A 26,892-nucleotide genomic window follows, 5' to 3' on the forward strand; every position below is an offset into this window, starting at 1 on the left:
TTTTAGAATAGGTTTCTGCTCTTTGGCATGTTAATTCCAGAACTTGTTTTTAATTACCTTCTCAAGAAAATCATTCAAATGCACAGCTTTTCTAACAATAGGTGTGAATTCTGTCTGGGTCCCAGTGTTGAGTCAGGTGGACATTTTTCTTAGAAATGTTGTGCATTTAAATTACATTCTTGAGAAGGTATTGTTTTTAGATTAGAGTGCCGGTTAGGCTGGATTGGCCATGCTAATTTACCCTTATTGTTCAGGATATGCAAGGTAGGGTGGATTAGCTATGAGAAATATGAAGTAAGGGGGTGGGTCTGGGTAGCAATGGTGCTAAATGCCTTCTTAACCATCCAGTCTACCAGTTCTTTGCAGGTTGCATAACTATGTATCTGAACCCTCCCAGGTCTCTGTTTTAACTATACAAGTCCTGTCCTTCCTCGTTTTAGTAAAATACAATCCCTTGCTTTTATTCATACCTCTCTCATATACGCACACCCGAACATGCTCACAGGATCAGTCCTCAGCAGTGGCCTCACCTTCATTCCCCGACGCTCTCGGATTAATGAGTTCAACACACGGCGTGACATCGAACAATTCTTCCGCCGCCTTCGCCTCCGCGCCTACTTCTTCAACCAAGACTCTCGCCCACCCTCTGACGACCCCTTCTCACGCCTCCAACACACCCCATCCACCTGGACACCCCGTGCTGGCCTCCTACCTGCCCTCGACCTCTTCATAGCCAACTGCCGCCGCGATATTAACCGCCACCTGAACTCCCCCACCCCTCTCACCCTCGGAACGCGCAGCCCTCCACTCCCTCCGTTGCAACCCCAACCTCACTATCAAACCAGCAGACAAGGGAGGCGCGGTAGTAGTTTGGCGCACCGACCTTTACACCGCTGAGGCCCAATGCCAGCTCGCAGACACCTCCTCCTACTGCCCCCTTGACCATGACCCCACCCCCCACCACCAAACCATCATCTCCCAGACCATCCATAACCTCATCACCTCGGGGGATCTCCCATCCACCGCCTCCAACCTCATAGTCCCACAACCCCGCACCGCCCGCTTCTACCTCCTGCCCAAAATCCACAAACCTGACTGCCCCGACCGACCCATTGTGTCTGCCTGCTCCTGCCCCTCCGAACTCATCTCCGCATACCTTGACACGGTCCTGTCCCCCTTAGTCCAAGAACTCCCCACCTACGTTCGGGACACCACCCATGCCCTCCACCTCCTCCATGATTTGCGCTTCCCCGGTCCACAAGGCCTTATCTTCACCATGGACATCCAGTCCCTGTACACCTCCATCTCCCTTCATGAAGGATTCAAAGCCCTCGCTTCTTCCTTTCCCGCTGTACCAACCAGTACCCTTCCACTGACACCCTCCTTCGACTGACTGAACTGGTCTTCACCCTGAACAACTTCACTTTCCAATCCTCCCACTTCCTCCAAACAAAAGGAGTAGCCATGGGCACCCGCATGGGCCCCAGCTATGCCTGCCTCTTCATAGGATATGTGGAACAATCCATCTTCCGCAACTACACTGGCCCCACCCCCCACCTTTTCCTCCGCTACATCGATGACTGTATCGGCGCCGCCTCATGCTCCCACGAGGAGGTTGAACAGTTCATCCACTTCACCAACACCTTCCACCCCGACCTCAAATTCACCTGGACAGTCTCAGATTCCTCCCTCCCCTTCCTCGACCTTTCTATTTCTATCTCAGGCGACCGAATCAACACGGACATCTACTACAAACCGACCGACTCCCACAGCTACCTGGACTACACCACCTCCCACCCTGCCCCCTGTAAAACACCATCCCATTCTCCCAATTCCTTCGTCTCCGCCGCATCTGCTCCCAGGAGGACCAGTTCCAGAAACGTACAACCCAGATGGCCTCCTTCTTCAAGAACCGCAATTCCCCCCCCCCCCCCCTCCCCGACGTGGTCGACGATGCCCTCCACCACATCTCTTCCACTTCCCGCTCCTCCGCCCTTGAGCCCCGCCCCTCCAACCGCCACCAGGACAGAACCTCACTGGTCCTCACCTACCACCCCACCAATCTCCATGTACAGCGCATCCGCCGTCATTTCTGCCACCTCCAAACGGACCCCACCACCAAGAATATATTTCCCTCCGCTCCCCTATCAGCATTCCGTAAAGATCACTCCCTCCGTGACTCCCTCGTCAGATCCACACACCCCCACCAACCCAACCTCCACTCCTGGCACCTTCCCCTGCAACCGCAGGAGGTGCAAGACTTGCGCCCTCACCTCCCTCCAAGGCCCCAAAGGAAACTTCCATATTCGCCACAGATTCACCTGCACCTCCACACACATCATCTATTGCATCCTCTGCACCCGATGTGGCCTCCTCTATATTGGGGAGACAGGCAGCCTACTTGCGGAGCGTTTCAGAGAACACCTCTGGGACACCCGGACCAACCAACCCAACCACCCTGTGGCTCAACACTTCAACTCCCTCTCCCACTCCACCAAGGATATGCAGGTCTTTGGACTCCTCCATTGCCAGACCACAACAACACGACGGTTGGAGGAAGAGCGCCTCATCTTCCGCCTAGGAACCCTCCAACCACAAGGGATGAACTCGGATTTCACCAGTTTCCTCATTTCCCCTCCCCCCACCTTGTCTCAGTCAAATCCATCAAACTCAGCACCGCCTTCCTAACCGGTAATCTTCTTCCTGACCTCTCCACCCCCACCCCAGTCTAACCTATCACCCTCACCTTGACCTCTTTCCACCTATCGCATTTCCGACGCCCCTCCCCCAAGTCCCTCCTCCCTACCTTTTATCTTAGCCTACTGGACAAACTTTCCTCATTCCTGAAGAAGGGCTTATGCCCGAAACGTCGATTCTCCTGTTCCCTGGATGCTGCCTGACCTGCTGCACTTTTCCAGCAGCACATTTTCAGCTCTAACATGCTCACACACTCACAGACTTATACTCCATCACACTCACACTTTACCAAGCATGCACACACTCTTACATGCACACTCACACACAAACTCACATGCACACACACACAACTCTATGGAGTAAATTTGTATTGGCAGAATTATATTTGCAGATACTTTCAATTTTCCTCACAAAGCACACAATCTACAGGCAGTCAATCCATGTAATATTTTATATATTCCTACTTTAAAAACAGAACTAGTCTGATTCAAGATTGGGATACTGATAGACTCGAACCTCACAACTTTAATGTATTGTGTGAGCTGAGATGTCACTTTTTAAAAAAAATATAAAACCATAAGTCATCTCAAGAACATGACTTAGATGTTGTTCTTGGATTTACATATTAATGAACCGAAACCTGCAACCCATTCTAAAAGGCATCAGTTGCATGACACTATGAATTTTGCTATAAGATTTGTGTCTTACGATCCTGCTCCACAGCTACCTGTGGAAGGACCGGCACTCCGAAAGCTTGTGCTTCCGAATAAATCTGTTGGACTATAACCTCGTCTTGTGTAATTTTTAACTTTATCCACCCCAGTCCAATACTGGCACCTCCCCATCGTTTCCAGTGAACACAGCCCATACCTCCCAGTGCTGCCAGTAAACTTTACAATGCCAATGAAACAACACAGTACCTGCACTCCTGAAAAATTTACAATATCTAATGATACTAGCTACCCATTCACTGCTCCACCCGATACACAACATTGAAAACTTAGTGCAGGAGGCTGAAAGAAATAAGCAGCTTTAAAACAAAAACCTCTTGGAGCTCAAAGCTTTCAATGAGAGTCTGAGCCCGCGGTAAGTTCAGGTAATCTTTATTGTGACCCAACTTTGTTAAAGCTTCAGATCCCCCCAGCAAAAAGGTGTAGAAAAAGTAGCTGCTTTTTAAACAGCTCAAGGTCAAAGCGTGCATACTTCTCACACCCGCTATCCTACCTCACTTTCTTTACTGTTGGTCATCACCAAGTTGTCCTTTGTAATTGGATCCTTGGTACAGCCGTAACCTGGAGGAAGTATTGCCTCACTCAGCAATTTCACCCCACCCTAAAAACGGTTTCATCATCAGATTCTGAACTCCAGATTTCTGACCGAATTCCAATTCCGTGATCTGCTGCGGCTGGATTCAAACTCAGGAGTCCCAGGAACTGGGTTGATAGTCCAGTCCCTAATGGCACTCGGTTGTTGCTCCTTCAATCATCCTGCGTTGGCACGTGAACTCGTTGGTGCCTCCGCAGGTGGGAGGAGCGGATGAAGGCCTTCCCACACTCTGTGCAGCCGAAGGGCTTCTCCCCAGTGTGGATCCGCTGGTGGGTCTGGAGATTGGAGGAATCGCTGAACCCCTTCCTGCACTCAGGGCAGCTGAAGGGCCACTCCCCTGTGTGAACCCTCTGGTGTCTCAGCAGGATGGAGGAATTGCTGAAGGCCTTCCCGCACTCTGTGCAGGGGAATGGCCTCTCCCCCATATGGATCCGCCGGTGGGTCAGCAGAGTGGTGGAACTGCTGAAGGCCTTCCTGCACTCGGGGCAGCTGAAGGGCTTCTCCCCAGTGTGGAGACGCTGGTGCTTCCACAAGTTGCTCACCTGATTAAATCTCTTCCCGCAGTTGGGGCAGGTGAACGGCCTCTCCCCTGTGTGGACCCGCTGGTGAGTCAGCAGGTGGGAGGAATTGCTGAAGGCCTTCCCACACTCGGGGCAGCTGTAGGGCTTTTCCCCCGTGTGGACCCGCCAGTGGGTCAGCAGGTCAGAGGAATGTCTGAATGCCTTCTTGCACTCGGAGCAAGAAAACGGCCTCTCACCAGTGTGGAGTCGCCTGTGTGTCTGGAGGTTGAAGGAATTGCTGAAGGCTTTCCCGCACTCGGGACATGGGAACGGCCTCTCCCCTGTGTGGACCCGCTGGTGAGTCCGCAGGGCAGAGGCCTGGGTAAAGCCCTTCCCACACTCAGGGCAGCTGAAGGGCCTCTCTCTGGTGTGACTGCGCCGATGAGTTTCCAGGGCAGATGGGACATAGAAGCCTTTCCCACAGTCACCACACTTCCATGGTTTCTCCACAGGGCAGGATTCCTCAGGTTTTTCCATGGCCGAAGCTTCAGCCGCACACAAACGCATGTAGAGCCCCTTCGCACCGTGATTTCCTCTTAACAGGCGGTATAGCTGTTACACGCTCCACACTCAGTGCACTGCAACAGTAGGTCTCTCATCCAGTCCCACTGATACTGGAAATGTACTCGAACAGGAACCAAAAAGCTTTGTTCCTTCTCACAGAATCGCAGTCAAACATCGTTGTGGTCCTGATGGATTGAGTGACCGTGAGACATTGACAGCAAAGTGAGGACTGCTGACTCACTGTCAAAAAGCACGGCACTTGAAAATTCACAGCACATCAAGTAGCATCCGAGGAGCAGGAGAGTTGATGTTACAGTTGATTTTGAAACTTCTGACTTCAGATCTTCAAACGCTGTAAAAAGAGAAATAAAAGCCATCACTGTCAGTCCAGGGTAGAAATTCAGAACAAGCGATTCTACTTTCTGGAGAACATTCTTTTCTTTTATTATTCCACAAAATTGAAAGCGCCATCCCATTCTCTCTCTCCCCCTCTGTTCTCACTCCACTTTAACTAATTCTCCTGAAGGTGCCGATTCAGGATCTTACAGGAGCAGAAAAGCAAAAACGTCAAGACTTATGGGCGGCATGGTGGCACAGTGGTTAGCACTGCTGCCTCACAGCGCCAGAGACCCGGGTTCAATTCCCGCCTCAGGCGACTGACTGTGTGGAGTTTGCACGTTCTCCCCGTGTCTGCGTGGGTTTCCTCCGGGTGCTCCGGTTTACTCCCACAGTCCAAAGATGTGCAGGGTCAGGTGAATTGGCTATGCTAAATTGCCCGTAGTGTTAGGTAAGGGGTAAATGTAGGGGTATGGGTAGGTTGCGCTTCGGCGGGGCGGTGTGGACTTGTTGGGCCGAAGGGCCTGTTTCCACACTGTAAGCAATCTAATCTAATCTAATCTTATCTCTCTGAAACTCCACCTGAAAGTTACTATCTTTCACGTCATTGGCATAATGCTGAGAGTGAGCAGGTCTGATTTGGAAAGCAAAATAAAGTGTGCCAATTCAAGATGAACCTGCAATGCAGCTTCTTGAGGAACAACCTCAAGAAATGGTTAATGTCCCCGGGAAGGGGAGCATAATGAGACACCAAGGTATTAACACCGACACCAGAGAGAGAAACTGAACATACAGACGTGGCAAACGTTAGTGGAAAGCCAGAGTCATATACACACAGAAACAGGCACAGGCACTTCAGTCAAACTCTTCTGTGCTGTCCAGATATCCTAAATTAATCTAGTCACATTGGCCAGCACGTGTTCCCTGGCCCTCTGAACCGTCCGTATTGATACACCCGTCCAAATGCCTTTTAAATGCTGTAATTGTCCCAGCCTCCACTACTTTCTCTGGCAGGTCATTCCGTACACACATTCACACCCGCCCAAACCTCGTGAAATAGTTGTCTCATTCGATCTCTTTTAAATCTCCACGGCCCCTCCCCCGCCGCCCTCACCCTAAACCCTCTAGTTCTGGACTCCCCCACCCCAAGGAAAAGACCATGTCTATTTAATATATCCATGCTCCTTTTGATTTTATAAAAGTCTATAAGGTTACCCCTAAGATTCTGGCGCGGGCTGGGGAAACAGCCCCACCCTATCCTTCTGTCCCTCCTCACCCGGGCAATTAAGACACATACCTGAGTTTGCAGAGTCTGCTCCCTCCCTGGATTCACTCCAGTTGCTGCCAGTGAACAGATTTTCTCCCTCTCAGATTGAAGAGTTGCCCAGCGAAAGGGTTTTACTCTGAACCGAGCAGAGCCACTTCCGCGTTGTGACGTCATCGATGGGTCGAGGCGGCGGAGGGAGACACAGGAAGGGGAGGAGCGAGCAGCGGAGAGGGGCGGGGCGACGATCGGGGTCAGGGGCGGAGCGACTGGGTGGAGCGAGAGGCGGGTACAGAGGCGGAGTGCGGCCGGGACAGTGGGAGGAGCAAGTGTCGAGTGACGGCGTGCGAGACGGGGCGTGACGAGACGAAGGGGCGGGGCGAACGGCGGCTCCGCAGTGCGCCTGCTCCGGATTGATGGCCCGCACTGCCCTGCACAGTTTGCAAAAATCCTTTCCCTTCAGAGAATCCGCACAATGTAGAAGCAGGTCACCCGGCCCAATGAGACCACCCCGACCCTCCGAAGGGTAACCCACCCACATCCATTCCCCTTCCCCTCCTGCCCGATATTTACCCCCCGAATAGACCTCACCTGCACATACCTGGGCACTATGGGTAATTTAACATGGCGAATCCACCCTAATCTGCACATCCCTGGACCATGTGGGGCAATGTAGCATGGCCAATCCACCCTCACCCTTCACAGATTAACTACTCTCCGGGAAAAACAGCTCCTCCTCATCTCTACCTTGAATCTACTCCCCCTAATTTTATGGCCGAGTCTCATCCCCCAGCAAGAACTACTGGACAGGGCAGGGAGCTGGTGGGCGTGGGTCGGGATGGCATGCTCTTCAGAGGGGTTGAATGGCCTACTTACACACTGTAGAGATTGAATGATTTACTGCAGTCGTGTTTGCTCCGGATCACAGCGCGCAGAACCTCCCACCTTCCACCAAATCAAAAGACAAGTTCCACCCTGCCCTCTCGTATGTGTGTTATTTGTCTGCTTAATCGTTTACAGTGAACACGGCCTAAACCCCGCTGCTGTCAGTAAACTTTAAAATGCTCAGGAAACAATGAGGTATTGAAACCGTAAGGTTTCTAATGATAACAGTGACTGATTCACTCCTTCTGATGGACAGCAGTGGAAATACAATGCTGGAGGCTGAAAGAAATGAGCAGTTTAAAACAAGAACCCACCTAACCCTTCACTCAGCTCCCCACTCAGCACACTGTACTTACTGCGGTAAACCTTAAAGCACTTCATCCCCACAGTGCAATGAATTCCCACTTTCCACTAAAATTCTGGATATACTCATTCACTCAGTTGCTGTCCCACAAATTACAGATTTCACTGTAACTTGTTCTGTGCAATGAACCAGAATTGATCAGGGACCTCGAAGTGAAGGAGCCATTGGGAAGTAGTGACCATAATACAATAAGCTTCAATCTGCAATTTGAGAAGGAGAGGGTACAATCGGAAGTGACAATATTTCTGTTGAATAAAGGGAACTATGGAGCTATAAGGGAGGAGCTGGCCAAAGTTCAATGGTGCAATACCTTAGCAGGGATGACAGTGGAGGAACAATGGCAGATATTTCTGTGTATAATGCAGAAGATGCAGGATCAGTTCATTCCAAAAAGGAAGACAGATCCGAGGAGGAGGCATAGGTGGTCATGGCTGACGAGGGAAGTTAAGAAACTTAACTTGTGGGCGGCACGGTGGCACAGTGGTTAGCACTGCTGCCTCACAGCGCTGGAGACCCGGGTTCAATTCCCGCCTCAAGCGACTGACTGTGTGGAGTTTGCACGTTCTCCCCGTGTCTGCGTGGGTTTCCTCCGGGTGCTCCGGTTTCCTCCCACAGTCCAAAGATGTGCAGGTCAGGTGAATTGGCCATGATAAATTGCCCGTAGTGTTAGGTAAGGGGTAAATGTAGGGGTATGGGTGGGTTGCGCTTCGGCGGGTCGGTGTGGACTTGTTGGGCCGAAGGGCCTGTTTCCACACTGTAATGTAATCTAATGTAATCTAATCTAATGTAATCTAATCTAAAAAAAACATATAAAGTTAAAAGAGAAAAAGTATAACATAGCAAAGATAAGTGGGAAAATGGAGGACTGGGAAGCTTTTAAAGAACAACAGAGGATAACTAAGAAGGAAATACACAGAGAAAAAATGAGGTACGAAGGTAAACTTGCCAAAAACATAAAGGAGGATCTAAAAGCTTTTTTAGATAAGTGAAAGGCAAAAATATGGTTAAGATTAAAATTGGGCCCTTGAAGACAGAAACAGGGGAATATATTATGGGGAACAAAAAAATGGCAGAAGAATTGAATTGGTACTTCAGATCTGTGTTCACTGGGGAAGACACAAGCAGTCTCCCTGAGGTAACAGTGGCTGAAGGACCTGAACTTAAGGGAATTTATATTTGCCATAATTTGGTGTTGGAGAGACTGTTAGGTCTGAAGATTGATAAGTCCCCGGGGCCTGATGGTCTACATCCCAGGGTACTGAAGGAGGTGGCTCGAGAAATCGTGGATGCGTTGGTGATTATTTTCCAGAGTTCGATAGATTCGGGATCAGTTCCTGCAGATTGGAGGGTGGCTAATGTTGTACCACTTTTTAAGAAAGGTGGGAGAGAGAAAGCAGTAAATTATAGACCAGTTAGTCTGACCTCAGTGGTGGAAAAGATTAGATTAGATTAGATTAGATTACTTACAGTGTGGAAACAGGCCCCTCGGCCCCACAAGTCCACACCGACCCGCCGAAGCGCAACCCACCCACACCCCCACATTCACCCCCGACCTAACACTACGGACAATTCAGCATGGCCAATTCACCTGACCTGCACATCTTTGGACTGTGGGAGGAAACCGGAGCACCCGAAGGAAACCCACGCAGACACGGGGAGAACGTGCAAACTCCACACAGTCAGTCGCCTGAGGCGGGAATTGAACCCGGGTCTCTAGCGCTGTGAGGCAGCAGTGCTAACCACTGTGCCACCGTGCCGCCCACGGTGTCTATTATAAAGGATGAAATTACGACACATCTGGATAGTAGTAACAGGATAGGTCAGAGTCAGCATGGATTTATGAAGGGGAAATCATGCTTGACTAATCTTCTGGAATTTTTTGAGGATGTAACTCTGAAGATGGACGAGGGAGATCCAGTAGATGTAGTGTACCTGGACTTTCAAAAAGCTTTTGATAAAGTCCTACATAGGAGGTTAATGAGCAAAATTAGGGCGCATGGTATTGGGGGCAAAGTACTAACTTGGATTGAAAGTTGGTTGGCTGATAGGAAACAAAGAGTAGTGATAAACGGCTCTATTTTGGAATGGCAGGCAGTGACCAGTGGGGTACCGCAGGGATCAGTGCTGGGACCGCAGCTTTTTACAATATATATTAATGATATAGAAGATGGTATTAGTAATAACATTAGCAAATTTGTTGATGATACTAAGCTGGGTGGCAGGGTGAAATGTGAGGAGGATGTTAGGAGATTACAGGTGACCTGAACAGGTGAGGTGAGTGGTCAGATGCATGGCAGATGCAGTTTAATGTGGATAAATATATGGTTATCCACTTTGGTGGCAAGAACAGGAAGGCATATTACTACTTAAATGGAATCAATTTAGGTAAAGGGACAGTATAAAGAGATCTGGGTGTTCTTGTACACCAGTCAATGAAGGTAAGCATGCAGGTACAGCAGGTAGTGAAGAAGGCTAATAGCATGCAGGACTTCATAACAAGAGGGATTGAGTATAGAAGCAAAGAGGTTCTTCTGCAGCTGTACAGGGCCCTGGTGAGACCATACCTGGAGTATTGTGTGCAGTTCTGGTCTCCAAATTTGAGGACAGACATTCGGGCTATTGAGGGAGTGCTGCGTAGGTTCACGAGGTCAATTCCTGGAATGGCGGGACTACCTTACGCTGAAAGACTGGAGCGACTGGGTTTGTATACCCTTGAGTTTAGAAGACTGAGAGGGGACCTGATTGAGACATATAAGATTATTAAAGGATTGGACACTCTGGAGGCAGGAAACATGTTTCCGCTGATGGGTGAGTGCCGAACCAGAGGACACAGCTTAAAAATACGGGGTAGACCATTTAGGACAGAGATGAGGAGAAACTTCTTCACCCAGAGAGTGGTGGCTGTGTGGAATGCTCTGCCCCAGAGGGCAGTGGAGGCCCAGTCTCTGGATTCATTTAAGAAAGAGTTGGATAGAGCTCTCAAGGATAGTGGAATCAAGGGTTATGGAGATAAGGCAGGAACAGGATACTGATTAAAGATGATCAGCCATGATCATATTGAATGGTGGTGCAGGCTCGAAGGGCAGAATGGCCTACTCCTGCACCTATTGCCTATTGCTCCCAGTAAGGGCAAAACATCTTTGAAAGCTGCTCTGAAAGTGCTCTGACTCTTCTGCTTTCAACAAAGCTGATTAGAGTTATAAAGCATGGAAACAGACCCTTCGGCCTAGCTTGTCATGCCAACCAAATATCCTAAATTAACCTAGTCGCATTTGGCCCATATCCCTCTAAATCCTTCCTATTCATGTACCTATCCAGATGCCTTTTAAATGTTAAATGTCATTATCTGGTAGTTTGTTACACACATGCACCATCCTCTGCATGAAAACCTTGCCGGTCACGTCCCTTTTAAATCATTCCCCTCTCACCTCAAACATATGCCCTCTAGTTTTGGACTCCCCTACCCTGGCAAAAAGTGCTTGGGTATTTACCCTATCCATGCCCCTCATAAACATCTATAAGATCACGCCATAGCCTCCAATTCTCCAGGGAAAATATCCCTGGCCACTTCAGCCTCTCACTGTAGGTCACAAGCATGGCAACAGCCTTGTAAATCTTCTCCAACCACTTCCAAAGTTTCACAACCTCTTTGCTATAGCAGGGAGACCAGAACTGAACACAGTATTCCAAAAGTGGCCTAAACAATGTCTTATACAGTTGCAAAATGCAACACCTCTCATTTCTCTAAATTATCTCCATCTGCCACTCCTTGGCCCATTGGCCCACCTGAACAATTCTAATTTATAATGAACTCTCTTTCCTCTCTTATTCCCTAGAAGCTGAAAATCTCCATCCCACATACTCTCTTTCCATTTGCCAAACCTAATCCCTGTTGTACCTCATCCTGAAGGTTCTGCTTCATGCTGACTAACAGGCCCACACTCAGGAGAGATCTAATTGAAACACACAGAATACTGAATGGCCTGGACACAGCGGACGTTGGGAAGATGTTTCCGTTGGTAGGAGAGACTCCGACCCGAGGACACAGCCTCAGAGTAAAGAGAAGGCCTTTTAGAACATAGATAAACATCAACCTCTTCAGCCAGATAGTGATGAATCTATGGAATTCATTGCCACAGAAGGTTGCAGAGCCTAGGTCACTGAGTATATTTAAGACTGAGACACATGTTCTTGAGTACCAAGGGGATCGAGGGTTATGGAGAGAAAGCAAGACAATGGGATTGAGAAACCTATGAGTCACAATTGAATGGTATGAGCAGACTTGATGGGCTGAATGGCCTACTTTCTGCTCCTATGTCTTATAGTCTTTTGCTGTCCTGGACACAGTAAGAGAACTGGGAACAGAAGTCAGCCATTTGGTCTTTGGAGCCTGCACCAGCATTGAACAGATCATAACTGGATATGAATCTAACTACATCTAAGTGGATAGGCTGGGACTTTTTCACTGGAGCACAGCAGGTTGCGAGGTGACCATATAGAGGTTTATAAAATCATGAAAGATATAGATGAAGTGAACGGCGGGTCTTCTTTCTCTGGGGTGGTTTCAAGATTGGGAGCAAAATTTGACGGTGAGTGGAGAAAGATTTTAAAAAGACATGAGGGGCACCAGTTTTTTAAAAAAAACACAGAGTGTGGTTTGTGTGTGGAATAGATGTCCAGAGGAAGGATGCAGGAAACGTAACAACGTTTGAAAGAAATTTGGACAAGTACATGAATAGGAAATGTTTGGAGGGATATGGGCCAAACACAGGCAGCTGGGACTAATTTAGTTTGAGAACATAGTCAGCATGGACTAGTTGGACTGAAACTGTTCTAAAACCATTTCCTTGCCTTCCCCCATAAACATCCACTTCTTTGTTGTTCAAAAATCAGACGAACTCAGCCTTGAATACATTCAATGACACCCTAACTGCAGGAAGAAATCCCCACTTCTGAACTCAATTCCTCTTGTTAACAAACCACTTGCCTTGCTGATTGCTTGCTGCACCTGTCTGACAACTGGTACTGACTGGTGTGGAATGATGCTGAGCCCCCTTTGTACATTCACACATCATTCCTGATGAAGGGCTCATGCCCAAAACGTCAACTCTCCTACTCCTTGGATGCTGTCTGACCTGCTGTGCTTTTCCAGTGCCACACTTTTCGACTCTGATCTCCAGCATCTGCAGTCCTCACTTGCTCCACATCCCAATACATCACCATTTAAACAATACACCTCCTTTCTGCTTTTGTTTTCACAGCAGAAGCTATAATTTTACATTGTGGTACTGCATTTGCCAATTGTGAACTTCTCTACATCGGGGAGACTTGGGGAACAGTTCACCGAGCATCGTACCTGGGCCCGCAGAGGCTGACCGGACCTCCCAGTCACCAACCATTTTAATTCCCCTTCCCACTCCCTTTTTGACATAACTATCTTTGGCCTCCTCCCTTTCCACAATGAATCAAACTGCAAATTGGAGGAACAACATCCCATCTTCCGCCCGGGCTGCGTAGAGTTGGGAGGACTCAACATTGGGGAACTCAATTTCAAATAAGCTCCCAATCTTTCTAGCTCCTCCTCCTCCCTGCCACCTTCCTCTCATTGATGGGGGCTCTAGGGTGGGGCTTGGAAGAACAGAAAGAGAATGGACGGAGGCTGGGGAGAATAGAGAGAGAATGGACGGGGGCTGGGTGGAGCTGTGGAGAACAGAGAGAGAGAGAGAATGGACAGGGTAGCAGAGGGTGAGGGAGAGGAGAAGGACTTGGGGGGGAGAGAAAGGCCTGCGGGGCTGAGCGTGGGGGACCCAGAGAATGGGGGGGAAGGGTCTGAGAGGGAGAATGTGGGAGTAGAGTGTTGGGGGGGGGGGGCAGAAGAGAGAATGGTGTGGGGTGCAGAATGTGAGGGGAGACAGAGAATGGACGGGGACAGAGGGTGGGTGGAGAGAGAGAATGAGTGGCAAGGAGAGGGTGGGGGCAGTGGAAGAATGGGCAGCAGAGAATTGGTGGAGAGAGAGAATAGACAGGGAACAGAGAGATGGAGAGTGGAGGGTGGGGGGAGAGAGGGAGGATGGATGGGTGGGCAGAGGGTGGGGAGAGGGAAATGGACATGGGGCACTGTGGGTGGCAAGGTGGGAATGGACAGGAGGCGCTGTGGATGGACAGGGGATGCTGAGGGTGGTGGGGAACAGAGAAGAGGTGCTGTGGGTAGCAAGAAAGGAATAAGTGACCTCAAGGACAATTTTTTTTATGCAGAGGGTGGTGTGTGTGTGTGTGTGTGGAACAAGCTGCCAGGGAAGTGGTGGAGATGGGTACAATTACAATATTTAAAAGGCATCTGGGAGGGATATGGGCCAAAGGCTGGAACTTGGGACTGGATCAGCTTGGGACATCTGGTCAGCATGGATGAGTTGAACCAAAGGATCAGTTTCCGTGCAGTGTGTCTCCAGATGTCTATAACTCTGTGATTGAAACCAGACCTTTTTACTGATAATCTTCCTGCTTGACTTTTGTAGCGCACCCAGTTTCAGGAGATTTGTGGTGGGTACAAGTGGCACATGTCTCCTATCATGGGAATTCTGGAAAATATAAAGGGGCTGTTAAAAGTACTTCAACTTTGGGAACACTGGGTCTTGTGGAAGCAGGGCATTTGACAAACCTTTTCAGAGAAATTTTCTCCAACTGGTGGACTATAGACAGTTTTCCCACGGAATATTACACAGATATTAAGAATGTTACCTTCTGTAAAACATTTTCCTGAAAAATGCAGAAGAATTCAACTTGCTAACGTGAAACAAATGTTGGAGAGAAAGGAAACTACCAAGATCAAAAGGCTGATGAATGTCAACATTTATCAGATTGTTTCGAGAACAGAAAAACCTGCACTGGAGACACCCTGAAGAGGGTTGTCTCATACCTATTCCTTCAATTAGTTTATAAGTCTTAATTGTTAAGTCATACCTAGCACATGGAAAGATGGCTATGAATTGTGGAGGTCAGTCATCTCGACTTCAGGACAACTCTGCAGGAGTTCATAGGCCGAACCATCTTCATCAATGACCTTCCTCCATCATAAGTTCAGAAGTGGAGATGTCGCAATAATTGCAGCTGTTCAGCACTATAAACAACTCCCCACAAACTGAAGCAGTTCAGTTTGAAATGCTTCAAGATCTTAACCATATCCAATGGGCTGATGAGTGGCAAGTAACATGAATGCCATGCAAATGTCACAGAATGACTCATCCCCAAAAGAGATAATCTGACCACTGACCTGTGATATCAACAATGTTACTGTCACTAAATACCCCACGATCAACATCCTTGGGGTTTACCATTGAACAGAAACTCAACTAGATGAACCATATATACACAGTGGCTACAAAAGCAGGTCAGAGGCCAGAAATACTGTAGTGAGTAACTCACCTCCTGACTCTCCAAAACCTGTTCCAACTTCTACATGCCACAAGTCAGCAGTGTAATGGAATACTCCCCACTAGCTTGGATGGGGTTGCAGCTTCAACTGTATTTGAAACGCTTCATACCATCCAGGTCAATGTTGCCTGCTTGATTGGTACCATATCCACTGTTCAGAAGCAGTAGTGTGTAGTACCTACAAGATGCACTGCAAAGATTTACCAAAGCACCTTACAAATTGCCTTTCAAACTAACAACCACTTCCATCTGGAAGGACCAGGAAAACAGATACCTGGGAACACAACCTCTTGCAAGTACCCCTCCAAGCCACTCACCATCTTCACTTGGAAATGTTTCTTCAGTGTCACTGGTCCAAATCCTGGAATTCCTTCCCTCAAGATGCTGTGGGTCACCGTACAGGGTTTGGACTGCAACGGTTCAAGAAGGCAGCTCACCACCACATTCTCAAGGAGAACCAAATGCTGGCCAACCAATGACGCCCATGTACCAGAAGTAGATTTTAATAAATTATTGAAGCAGTGTTGGAATCTGCAAACTAAAGAAAATCAACGTTAAGAAGGGTCAGATGGAGAGCATTGATTCGATGCTTATTTTAGAGCAGATAAAAAGCGATTATACTGACACTGAATTGGAACTAGAGTTTAGAGTTAAACACCTGTAGTGTTCCACTCAATGTATAAATCTAAAATCGATGAATGATTTACCCCTGACGTGTACTTCATTAAGGAGGAGAAAATGAGGACTGCAGATGCTGGAGATCAGAGCTGAAAATGTGTTGCTGGAAAAGCGCAGCAGGTCAGGCAGCATCGAAGGAGCAGGAGAATCGACGTTTCGGGTATGAGCCCTTCTTCATTAACTTCATTAACACGTGAATAGGACAGTTAAGAAGGCATATGGGATACTGGATTTCATGACATTAATGGCGCCTTCAGTTCCCACGATCCCATGCGATCGAGAAACCTCTCTATAGGGCCCTCGCTGTGCGCATGCGTGCGGTGAGGCAAAGTTACTGAGTGTGGGAGAGGAATGGCGCCGGCGGCTGAAGGAGCAAGAACAGGAGCCGCTGGAAAAGCTGAGCAGGTCCGGCAGCTCGTGTCGGGAGGAATGTGAGGAGGTGTTTCAGGTCCGGGGATCCTCCTTCAGAACAGGACCAGGTTTCAGGAACATCCCGGGGAGAGGAGACAGTGAGACAGGGTAGGATTGGGAACCGCGGGAGGAGGGAGACTGGGGAGTTTATAAACTCCTAGGGGGAGGCCTGAGGCCGTGAATAAAACCTCCCCAGGCCCACTTCACCACCGAAGGAGCTCTCGTGTTGCCCGGGTAACAGGGCGCCATCATTGTAAGGATAAGGCGCATGTTGACTTGGGGCGGGGAGCGCGGGCGGCCATCTTGGTGAGGGCACCATCAACTGTCATTTCCGGGAGAGAAGTGACAGTTGGTGTCATTCAACTAGAATTTCCTCATTTCACTCTGAGAGACCTGGCCCTGAGCTTGGTTTGTGTGGCCTTAAAACAGGAAAAGGGAGTGGGAGGGAGAGAGAGAGAGATCTAGAATGACACGAAGGCGGACTGTGAATTTGAGGTGAATGAATCTGATCATTTGTGGAGCTGGAACAGAAACTGGGTACTTCCAAGATCGCAGTGACCAGGAGAGCATTGATGTGTTGATGTTGTTTTCAGTTTGTAGACAGGAGAAAAGAGAACGCCAGGAGTGGAGGAAAGACATGATGAAGATGGATTTGAAATTCAATGCAGGAGGAGGGATAACTTGAGCCAGCACCCAGCCCATATCCCTCTGAACCCTTCCTGTTCACATACCCATCCAGATGCCTTTTAAATGTTGCAATTGCACTAGCCTCCTCCACTTCCTCCAGCAGCTCTTTCCATACACTTACCACTCTCTGCATGAAAAATTGCTGCTTACATCTCCTTTAAATCTTTCCCCTCTCACCCTAAACCTATGTTCTAGAGTTATCAACTACCCCAATCCAGCAAGAAGACTTTGTCTATTTATTCTATCCGTGCATCTCATCATTTTATAAACCTTTATAAGGTCACCCCTCAGCGTCCGACTCTCCACGGAAAACCGCCAGCATGTTTAACTTCTCCCTATAGCTCAAATCTCTCAACCCTGGCATCATCTTTGTAAATCTTTTCTGAATCCTTTCAAGGTTCATACATCCTTCTGATAGGAAGGAGACCAGAATTGCATACAGTATTCCAAAAGTGACCTAACCAATGTCCTGTACAGCTGCAACATGACCTCCCAACTCCTGTACTCAATACTCTGACCGATGAAGGAAAGCATACCAAACACCTTCTTCACTATCCTATCTATCTATGACTCTACTTTCAAGGAGCGATGAACCTGCACTCCAAGGTCACTTTGTTCAGTAACACTCCATAGGACCTTACCATTAAACAGTTCTGCTAAGATCAGCCCAAGATTTTCCAATTGCATGACCTCAGACCATAGTTTGGGGTGTGGGTTACCAGCACAGGGATTTGTAAACTTTTAATCCCATCAGTTTCCCCAACACCACTTCCCCACAACTGCTCATTTCCTTCAGTTCTGCTCTCATTGGACCATGTGTTCCCCAACATGGGATGTTACCTGTGTTTTGATAGAAGCAACATATGTGGTTAATTGGTCTGCCATCTCTTTGTTCCACATGAGAACTTTGCCTGTTCTCATTGTTATTGTTTTCTCTAATTTTATTTTCCTCTTCACATACCCCATTTTCCCCTTTTGACCAATCCTTTTGTTGAAACCTGAACTGCTCCCAGTCTTCAGATCTGCTACTTTATTTTGAGCCAATTTGTACGCCACTCCTTTGGATCTAGTCCTATCCATCATGTCCCTTGTTAGCCGTGGCTGTGTCACCTTCTGTGTTTTATTTTTTCAGACAGGAATGGACAACTGTTGCAGTTCCTCCAGGTGCTCTTTAAATGTTTGTCATTTCTTTCAAAAATGTTCCTTCATTTGTTGTGGCCTGTTTGTGCCGCTGCCATTGTAATTTCCTTGCTTTAGATTTAAGTCCCCAGTCTCAGAATCACTCTGTTCCTCTCCATTTTAATGGAAAGTTCTCTCACTCAGTTCTTCACTCTTCCGCAAGAGGCCTCTTACAGCTACATTGCCAATTATTCCCTTCTCATGAAGAAATTAATATTTTGGAATTAAATTGCCATTGTTCAGCAGAACCATAGCCACTTTTGGAAGGTTGTGTGCAGTTCTGGTCTCCCTCCTATCAGAAGGATGTTGTGAAACTTGAAAGGGTTCAGAAAAGATTTACAAGGATGTTGCCAGGGTTGGAGGGTTTGAGTGATAGGGAGAGGCCAAACAGACTGGGGCTGTTTCCCCTTGCGCGCTGGAGGCTGAAGTTGATAAAATCATGAGGGGCATGGATGGGGTAAACAGTCAAGGTCTTTTCCTTGAGATGGGATACTCCAGAATGTAAGGGTAATAGGTTCATGGTGGGCAGGTGGGGTGGGGAAGGGAAGGTTTAAAAGGGACGTAAGGGGCAACGTTTTCATTCAGAAGGCGGTGTGTGTAAGGAATGAGCTGCCAGAGGAAATGGTGGAGGCTGGTGCAATCACAACATTGAAAAGGTATCCGGATGGGTATATGAATAGGAAGGGGTTAAAGGAAAATGGGCCAAGTGCTGGCAAACGGGCCTAGATTGTTTCTGGATACCTGATCGGCATGTTAACTTTCTCTCTGGTGTCGGTGTCAATACCTTGATGTCTCCTTTTCTCCCCCTTCCTGGGGATGTTAACCATTTCATGTCTCATTATTCGTCAAGAAGCTGCATTGCAGGTTCACCCTGAATTGACACAGTATTTGTTTCCCAAAATCAGACCTGTTCAGTCTCAGCAGTATTCCAATATTGGGAAAGATATCAACTTTCAGGTGGAGTTATCCAAAATTCAGAGAGATGTCAGACTTGACATTTTTGCTTTTCTGCCCCTGTAAGATCCTGAATCAGCACCTTCAGGAGAATTAGCGCAGAGTGAGAACAGAGGGGGAGAGAGAGAGAGAGAGTGGGATGATGCTTTCAATTTTGTGGAGTAACAAAAGAAAAAAACGTTTTGCAGAAAGTAGAGTTGCTTGTTCTGAATTTCTACTCTGCACTGACAGTGATGATTTTTGTAATCTCTTTTTACAGATTATTTGAAGATCTGAATTTGGAAGTTTCAAAATCAACAGATGAAGGGCTTATGCTTGAAACATCGACTCTCCTGCTCCTCGGATGCTGCCTGACCTGCTGCGCTTTTCCAGCGCCGCACTTTTCGACACTGAGTGTCCAGTGTCTGCAGTCCTCACTTTGATGTCAATGTCGGACAGTCACTCAATCCATTGGGAACGCAACAATTTTCAACTGTGATTCTGTGAGAAGGAGCAAAGCTTTTTGGTTCCTGTTTCTGTATGTTTTCAGAATCAGTGGGACTGGATGAGAGACCGTACTGTTGCAGTGCACTGAGTGTGGAGCCAGAAATAGTTATACAGCCTGGAAAGAGGGATTCATGGCAGGGAGGGGCTCTACACATTTTTGTGCGTAGTTTTGGCCATGGAAAAACCTGAGGGATCCCACCCCGTAGAGAAACCATGTAAGTGTGGTGACTGTGGGAAAAGTTTCCATTTCCCATCTGCCCTGGAGACTCATTGGCGCACTCACACCGGGGAGAGGCCGTTCCCCTGCACAGAGTGTGGGAAGGCCTTCAGCAATTCCTCTGACCTGCTGAAGCACCAACGAGTCCACACGGGGGAGAGACCTTTCAGCTGTCCCGAATGCAGGAAGGGCTTTACCCAGGCCTCCAGTCTGCTGACCCACCGGCAGGTCCACACCGGGGAGAGGCCGTTCCTTTGCACCGAGTGCAGGAAGGCCTTCAGCAATTCCTCAGCCCTGCTGAGGCATCAGCGGGGCCACACTGGGGAGAGGCCCTTCAGCTGCCCTGAGTGTGGGAAGGTATTTAGCAATTCCTCCGCCCTGCTGAGGCACCAGCGGGTCCACACGGGGGAGAGGCCCTATAGCTGCCCCGAGTGCGGGAAGGCCTTCAGTAATTCCTCCGACAGACTGAAGCACCAGCGGGTCCACACAGGGGAGAGACCCTTCAGCTGCCCCAAATGCGGGAAGGGCTTTACCCATGCCTCCACCTTGCTGACCCACCGGCGGGTCCACACCGGGGAGAGGCCCTTCACTTGCCCCGAGTGCGGGAAAGCCTTCAGCAATTCATCTGACAGACTGAAGCACCAGCGGGTCCACACTGGGGAGAGACCCTTCAGCTGCCCTGAGTGTGGGAAGGGCTTTACACAGGCCTCCACCCTGCTGGCCCACCAGCGGGTCCACACTGGGGAGTGGCCATTCACCTGCTCTCAGTGTGGGAAGGGATTCACCCGCTCTTCCCACCTGCAGAGGCACCAGCCAGTTCACGTGCCATGGCAGGGGGATTGAAGGAGCAATGGCAGAGTCCCATTATCGACTGGACCCCTGGGTTTGGATCCCGTCGTGGCAGATGGCGGAATTGGAATTCGGTCAGAAGTCTGGAGTTCGGAATCTAACGATGAAACCATTTTTGGGGGCGGGGGCGTGAGATCCCCCATCTGAATCACTCATGTCCTTTTTAGGAAAGGAAACTGCCTTTGCAGGAAAGGATTCACTCAGTTGTCCCAGCTGCATCCTTTACCCGGGTGGTCTACATGTGACTCCAGACCCAGAGCAGTGTGGTTGACTCCCCCACCTGCAGAAATGAACAGGGAGAAACTCACTTGGATACAGGGTCTGGGTTGAAATTGCTGAGTGAGGCAATACTTCCTACGGGTTAAGGCTGTACCAAGGATCCAATTACAAAGGGACAACTTGGTGCTGACTAATAGTAAAGAAAGTGGGGGGTGGGGAGACTGTGTACTCTTTGACCATGAACTGTTTTTTAAAAAAAAGCTACTTTTTCTACACCTTTTTGCTGGGGGAATCTGAAGCTGTAGTAAAGTTGGGTCTTGATAAAGGTTACCTGAACTTACTGCTGGGCTCAGACTCTCATTGAAAGCTTTGAGGTCCAAGAGGTTTTTTGTTTTAAAGCTGCTCATTTCTTCCAGCCTCCTGCACTAAGTTTCTAATGTCGTGTATCAGATGGAGCAGTGAATGAGTAGCTAGTATCATTAGAAATTGTAAATTTTTAAGGAGTACAGGTACTGCATCGTTTCATCAGCATTGTAAAGTTTACTGGCAGCACCGGGAGGGGTGGGCTGCCTTCACGAGAAATGATGTGGAGGAGCCAGAGATGGACTGGGTTGGATCAAGTTAAAAAATCACACATCAGGTTATAGTGGTTTATTTGGAACCACTAGCTTTCGGAGCGTTGCTCCTTCATTAGGAAGCTGTGGAGCAGGATCATAAGACAGAATTTATAGCAAAAGATCACAGTATAGTGCAACTGATCGGATATATTGAACAAACCTAGATTGTTGTGAAGTCTTTTGTCTTTTAGAATAGATTGCAAGTTTTAGTTCATTAATGTGTAAATCCCAGAAAGTCTTTGAAGTCAGATTCTCGAGATGACTTAAGGTTTTATATAAATAGGTTTCATCTCAGTTCAGACAATAATGAAATGTGTGAGGTTTGAGTCTGTCTGTATCCCAATCTTGAATCAGACTGGTTCTATTTCCAAAGTAGGAATTTACAAATATTACATGTATCAACTGCCTGCAGGTTGTGTGCTTTTTGATCAAAATTGAATATATCTGCAAATGCAAATTCACCCCATAGACCTGTGCATGCATGAGAGAGTGTGTGTGCATGAGAGTGCGTGTGTCTGTTTGCGTGTGTGCATGCTTGAAGCGTGAGTGTGATGGAGGAGAAGCCTGTGAGAGGGTGTGAGTGTCTCAGAGAGAGCATGTGTATGAGAGAGGTATGAATAAAAGCGAGGGGTTTCATTTTGCTAAAACAAGGAAGGGCAGGGTTTGTATAGTTAATGATAGGGCCCTGGGTTGCGTTGTAGAACAGAGACATGGTGGGTTTCAGGTACATTGTTCTATGAAAGTTGCATCATTGGTAGACAGGGTGGTTAAGAGGCGTTCATTACACTTGCCTTCATTGTTCACAACGTTGTGTATAGGAGTTGGGACATCATGTTGGTAAGACCACTTTCAGAGTACTGAGTACAGTTTTTTTTGCCCTGTTATAGCATGTCGGAGAAATTTGCCCAATAAGTTAGAGATCACAAAGTGAAATTGACAAACACTTTATTACAAGCAATGTCACTGGAAGAGAAACTGACTAGACTGACACAGAATTGACAGTCTGTACAGGTAGATCAGAATTTCTCTTCTAAGAGCTGAGGATGAGACCAGTTTTTATAATAATGCTGTACGATAAGGCTGATTAAGAAATGGGGAATATACAATGTATCTGGAAATGGAGTAATCTAGTTACAAGGATGCTAATTGGAAACAGTTATCGGATGAATGTCCTGTTCCTTCACACAGCGTAACATCCTGACTATCGATGGTTCCATTCCTCTTCACAGGTAGGTGTTAACTTCTCCTCTGAAGTGGTGAGGTGCTTCCATTTCTTGTTCTGGAAGCAAGTCCTTGCTGGTGCCTCTCTGTCTGACCTGCTCTTTGTGTGGCTTTGGTATTGTTGGGTTGTGAAACTGTCCTTGGGGCTTTGAGATACCTGTGGTGCTCTGTCATTGTAGTGAGGTTGAAGTGTATTCCTTTGTCCGTGTGTGCTGTCAGGTTTGGCTTGCGAGCCTGTATGGGCATTCTGGGTGTTTTAGGTACAGTTTGGCCAATTTTGCTTTTGTGGGCCTATTGTGGGTTGGCAGAGTGGCAGATCTTTTTCCACAATTTCCCCCCCTTTTCTTTTTGTTTTGCTCAGGGGAGGGACGAGAAGGGGCAATGAAGCCGGAGCCAGGGGGATTGTCGGGTGGGGGTCTCGGTATCAGACAGATAGCTCTCTGTGTCCGAGTCTGGTCCAGGAGAGGCTATTTTAGGGGCAGGGATGTTCTCCCAGTGGATCTGTGCTAGCTGAGTGGTGAGGGGGACAGAGGGTAACAGAATTGTACGTAGGCATGAACAGCACAGTCGGATAGCCATGGCTAGCACTCTAAGCCTGGCAATGATAGTGATGAGGGCTATCAGTCCCTGCAGTCAGGCTCTGCGCGTGCCCTCTTTCACAGCGAGTAGGTAGTCCAGGGCTATCGTGTTCTGCAGAGTCACAGTACAGATGGCAACAGCCTCCACATTCAGCTGGGCGAATACGTCTGCTGTGGAGTTTGCCACCTCCTGTACTGTGACAGCGAGTTTGTGGGCTTCTACCTGTAACTGTAAGGTTGCAGAGTGGGGTGACATCAGGTAGAGAGCTGCTTCAATGGCAGCGAGGGGTCGTCTGCTGCCTGGCATGGGCTTTGGGAAGGGAGGGGACTGGGAGTGATAAATTAATGGTACCGCATACCCAACATTGTAGCTCCCAGTCCAGGACAGCAGTAGGCTTTGTGGCCACAGATAAAATAGGTGCCATTGTCGGTCTGGAGATGGAGTGTCTGGGTCCCTGTCCAGCTGGTGAGGAAGGTGGTATTCTGGGTGATCTTGTTGAGGACCTGTCGGTTTAAAATGCTGCCTTCTGCAGTGGATCGGCGTGCTGCAGGAGTTAGGAGCAGGGAGTCAGTGCACCGGCTCTAGTCAGCCTCCCATCCAGATGGCTGTGTGTGTTTCAAACAGATGGAACCTGCAGGTGGCCCGTGTGTGTTAGTGTCAGCAATGGTCAGGGCTGGGGGCTCATGGGAGAGGTTGTAGGCCGGGTAAAAGCACCCTTTATATTTTTCCACGTGGTAACCTGCAGACCTCCAGCGGGCTGGGCTGTTGTCCCCATATTTGGTCATTGATGGTGGTATTTTGAGTGTGGTAACTTCAGGGGACCTGTCTGGCTCCAGGCACCATTCCACCATGTCAGAGATATTTAAGGGGATTGAGGCTAAGGAAATACCCCCCGTGAGAGTGGACAGGGACCTAGTGCAGACCCAGCAGCGGGTTTGATTAAATCGCATACCCATGAGCCATTTTGAGGAAGGTGTTGGCCTGCAAATCACAGTGGATTATGAAATGTGCTGCCCCTTGGGCCTGTTTACCAGCAAGCCACAGTGTGATGGTCAGACAGATCAGATGGTGATGGCTGCCGCGAGCAGCTGGATTCATCCTCTGTGTTCGGAGTGGTGCCTTCCTCTGTGTGGTCCCTGTTCAGAGGTTGTGGAGCCCTCTTGCAGCGGGTGGTATGTGTCCATTCGGGCCATCCTTCCGGTTTCACAGAAGTCCGGATTGTCATCAGGATCAGGTACAGACCTTTCCACCGAGAGGGGAGAGAGAATCTTTTTCTAGTGATTTGATCATGACATAGTCCCCAGGTCAGAACAGATGAATGGGCAATGATTGGGGTGTGGGCAATGCAGCCCTGACCTAGTTGTGTGAGCACTAATGCTCCTGCTTCGGGCCTGGACATACTCTAGTGGGGCCTCTTGTGTCAGAAGCAGGGCTGTGTCTGTGGTGAGTGTCAGGGGTCTGGTGGCAGTGGGCATAGGCTGCCCCATAAGTACTTGAAAAGCGGTGAGCACAGCTGTTCAGTTTGGCTGCGTATGTGTAGCATAGAGGGCAAGTGGCAAGGTGTCTGACCAGGTCAGTCCTGTTTTCTGGGTGGTTTCAGTCAGTGTGGTCTTCAGGATGCCATTCATCCGCTCAACCATGCCTGACAACGGGTTGGTTGGGGATGGGGTGTCGCTGTGGTATCCCTTGTGCCTCGCTAATGCCGGTCACGAGCTAAGCCGTGAGTGAGTCCCCCTCTCCGTCGTTATGCTACTGGGAACTCCAAATCTGGGGATGACATCCTTGAGGAGCATTTTACTACCATACATGCATCATCCTTTCTTGTGGGAAATGCTTCCATCCATTCGGAGAACATGTCTCTGATGACCAGGATGTACTTGTAACCCTGTATTTGTGTGTGAAGTCAATCTGTAAGAGGCTGAAAGGCCCCTCAGGAACTGGCAGGTACTTGACAACTGGCTTCCCTGCATTGTTCTGCAGGCAGATGAGGCACTGTGACAGCAGGACTTGGGCAGCGGCAGTGAATCCTGGTCCATACCAGGACTGCGTTACAGTGTGTATCATGCCCCTCTTGCCTGTATGGCCAATGCTGTGGGCTGCTAGGGCCAGTGTGTGTAGGTGGGCACTTGGGCAAATGATGTGGCCATCAGGGTGTATTAGCAGGTTGAGGGAAGGAGATTGTGTGGCCCCAGTGCAGGCCCAACTGTCCTTTTCCTGCTGTGGAGCAGTTTCTTGGGTAGCTTGCACAGCCTCCATGGGGTCAGGGAATATGGAAGCCTGCAGGATGTAGATGGTGGGGTGCAGTGCAACTTCCGGGCTGCTGTGTCAGCTGAGGCATTCTCGAGGGTGACCGGGTCAGTGGCTGAGGTATGGGTACGGGATTTGATAATTGCTGGGGCTGAGGGTAACAGGGCTGCTTCCAGGAGATTAGAAATCAGCGTAGCGTGTTGTAGTGGCCTCCCTGCTGACGTGATGAAGCCTCTCTGTTTCCAGAATGTGCCAAAATCGTGGATGACTCCGAAGGCATATCTGGAGTCAGGATAAATGTTTGCTGTGTGTCCTTTAGCAATGACACAAGCCCTAGTGAGTGCAAACAGCTCTGCAGCTTGTGCAGATGTGCCATTTGGCAGTGCAGCTGACTCTAGAACTGTGAAAGGAGTGCAGAGGGCACATCCTGCCAGTGTGCAGTGGTCTGAGGGCCTGAAGGATGAGCCATATGTGTAGAATATGAGGTCAGAGTTGTCTAGAGGTGTTTCAGAGAGGTCAGGGCATGGGGCAACGACCTGCTGGACAAGGTCTAAACAGTTGTGTTCATCCGTAATAGTGGTCAGAGTGAGTGGAAGCAGGGTGGTGGGGTTTAGGGCAGGGGCACATTGTAGGGACATGATGGCTTTGGATAGTAAAGCAACCTCATAGCCAATTCTCTGGGTGGCAGTGAAATGTTGCTGCTGGAAATGGAGTAATCTAGTTACAATGATGCGAATCGCAAAACAGTTATCAGAGGAATGTCCTAATTCTCTACACAAAGCAACATTCTGACAGTATCGATGGATCAGGAGCTTCCATTCGTCTTCGCAGGTAGGTGCTAATGTCTCCTCTGAAGCGGTGAGGTGCTTCCATTGTCCTGTCCTGGGAGCAATGCTCTTGCTGGTGCCTCTCTGTCTGACCTGTCCTTTGTGTGGCTTTGGTATTGCTGTGTTGTGAAACTGCCCTCAGGGCCTTGTGATAGCTGTGGTACTCTGTCATTGTTAGTGGGTACTTGAGCTGTACAGGTATTCCCTTGTCTGCAAGTGCTGTCTAGTTTCACTTGTCAGCCTGCTTGGTCCCTGCTAAGACATTCTGGGTGTTTTGGTACAGTTTGGCCAATTTTGCTTTTGTGGGCCTATTGTGGGTTGCCAGGGTGGCAGATCTTTTCCCACATACAATTA

At 48.7% G+C, this 26,892-nt stretch overlaps 3 protein-coding genes across 6 annotated transcripts in view; 2 read left to right on the forward strand and 1 right to left on the reverse strand.

The window, feature by feature from the left end:
- Window positions 1-2,792: 2,792 nt before the first annotated feature.
- LOC148143032 (uncharacterized) lies at window positions 2,793-16,343 on the reverse strand. Of its 2 annotated transcripts, XM_087973960.1 has the most exons (3): window positions 16,075-16,343; window positions 15,685-15,905; window positions 2,793-5,439 (listed from the first exon to the last, which is right to left on the reverse strand). In XM_087973960.1, the coding sequence occupies exon 3, from the start codon at window positions 5,088-5,090 to the stop codon at window positions 4,176-4,178; it is 915 nt and encodes a 304-aa protein (XP_087830086.1). In that variant the 5' UTR covers window positions 5,091-5,439; window positions 15,685-15,905; window positions 16,075-16,343; the 3' UTR covers window positions 2,793-4,175. The 2 variants fall into 2 exon arrangements, with proteins under 2 accessions (XP_087830086.1, XP_087830085.1); XM_087973959.1 differs by lacking the exons at window positions 15,685-15,905; window positions 16,075-16,343 and adding an exon at window positions 6,721-6,837.
- A 109-nt stretch (window positions 16,344-16,452) lies between these two features.
- On the forward strand, window positions 16,453-22,071 carry LOC148143033 (uncharacterized). Of its 3 annotated transcripts, none has more exons than XM_087973961.1 (2): window positions 16,453-16,564; window positions 19,536-22,071. In XM_087973961.1, the coding sequence occupies exon 2, from the start codon at window positions 19,938-19,940 to the stop codon at window positions 20,820-20,822; it is 885 nt and encodes a 294-aa protein (XP_087830087.1). In that variant the 5' UTR covers window positions 16,453-16,564; window positions 19,536-19,937; the 3' UTR covers window positions 20,823-22,071. The 3 variants fall into 3 exon arrangements, with proteins under 3 accessions (XP_087830087.1, XP_087830088.1, XP_087830089.1); XM_087973962.1 differs by lacking the exon at window positions 16,453-16,564 and adding an exon at window positions 16,580-16,709; XM_087973963.1 differs by lacking the exon at window positions 16,453-16,564 and adding an exon at window positions 18,291-18,307.
- The window catches only part of LOC148143034 (uncharacterized), a 30,152-nt gene continuing 19,716 nt past the window's right edge, over window positions 16,457-26,892 (forward strand). Inside the window, exon 1 of the mRNA XM_087973978.1 lies at window positions 16,457-16,476. The gene's annotated coding sequence lies outside the window, so the exon portion shown is untranslated. The remainder of the gene's footprint in view (window positions 16,477-26,892) is intronic.

This window comes from Chiloscyllium plagiosum, unplaced genomic scaffold (genome assembly GCF_037043375.1).
Source record: "Chiloscyllium plagiosum isolate Xiang-an unplaced genomic scaffold, Cpla_swu_hap1 HiC_scaffold_27, whole genome shotgun sequence".
Lineage (NCBI taxonomy): Eukaryota > Metazoa > Chordata > Chondrichthyes > Orectolobiformes > Hemiscylliidae > Chiloscyllium > Chiloscyllium plagiosum.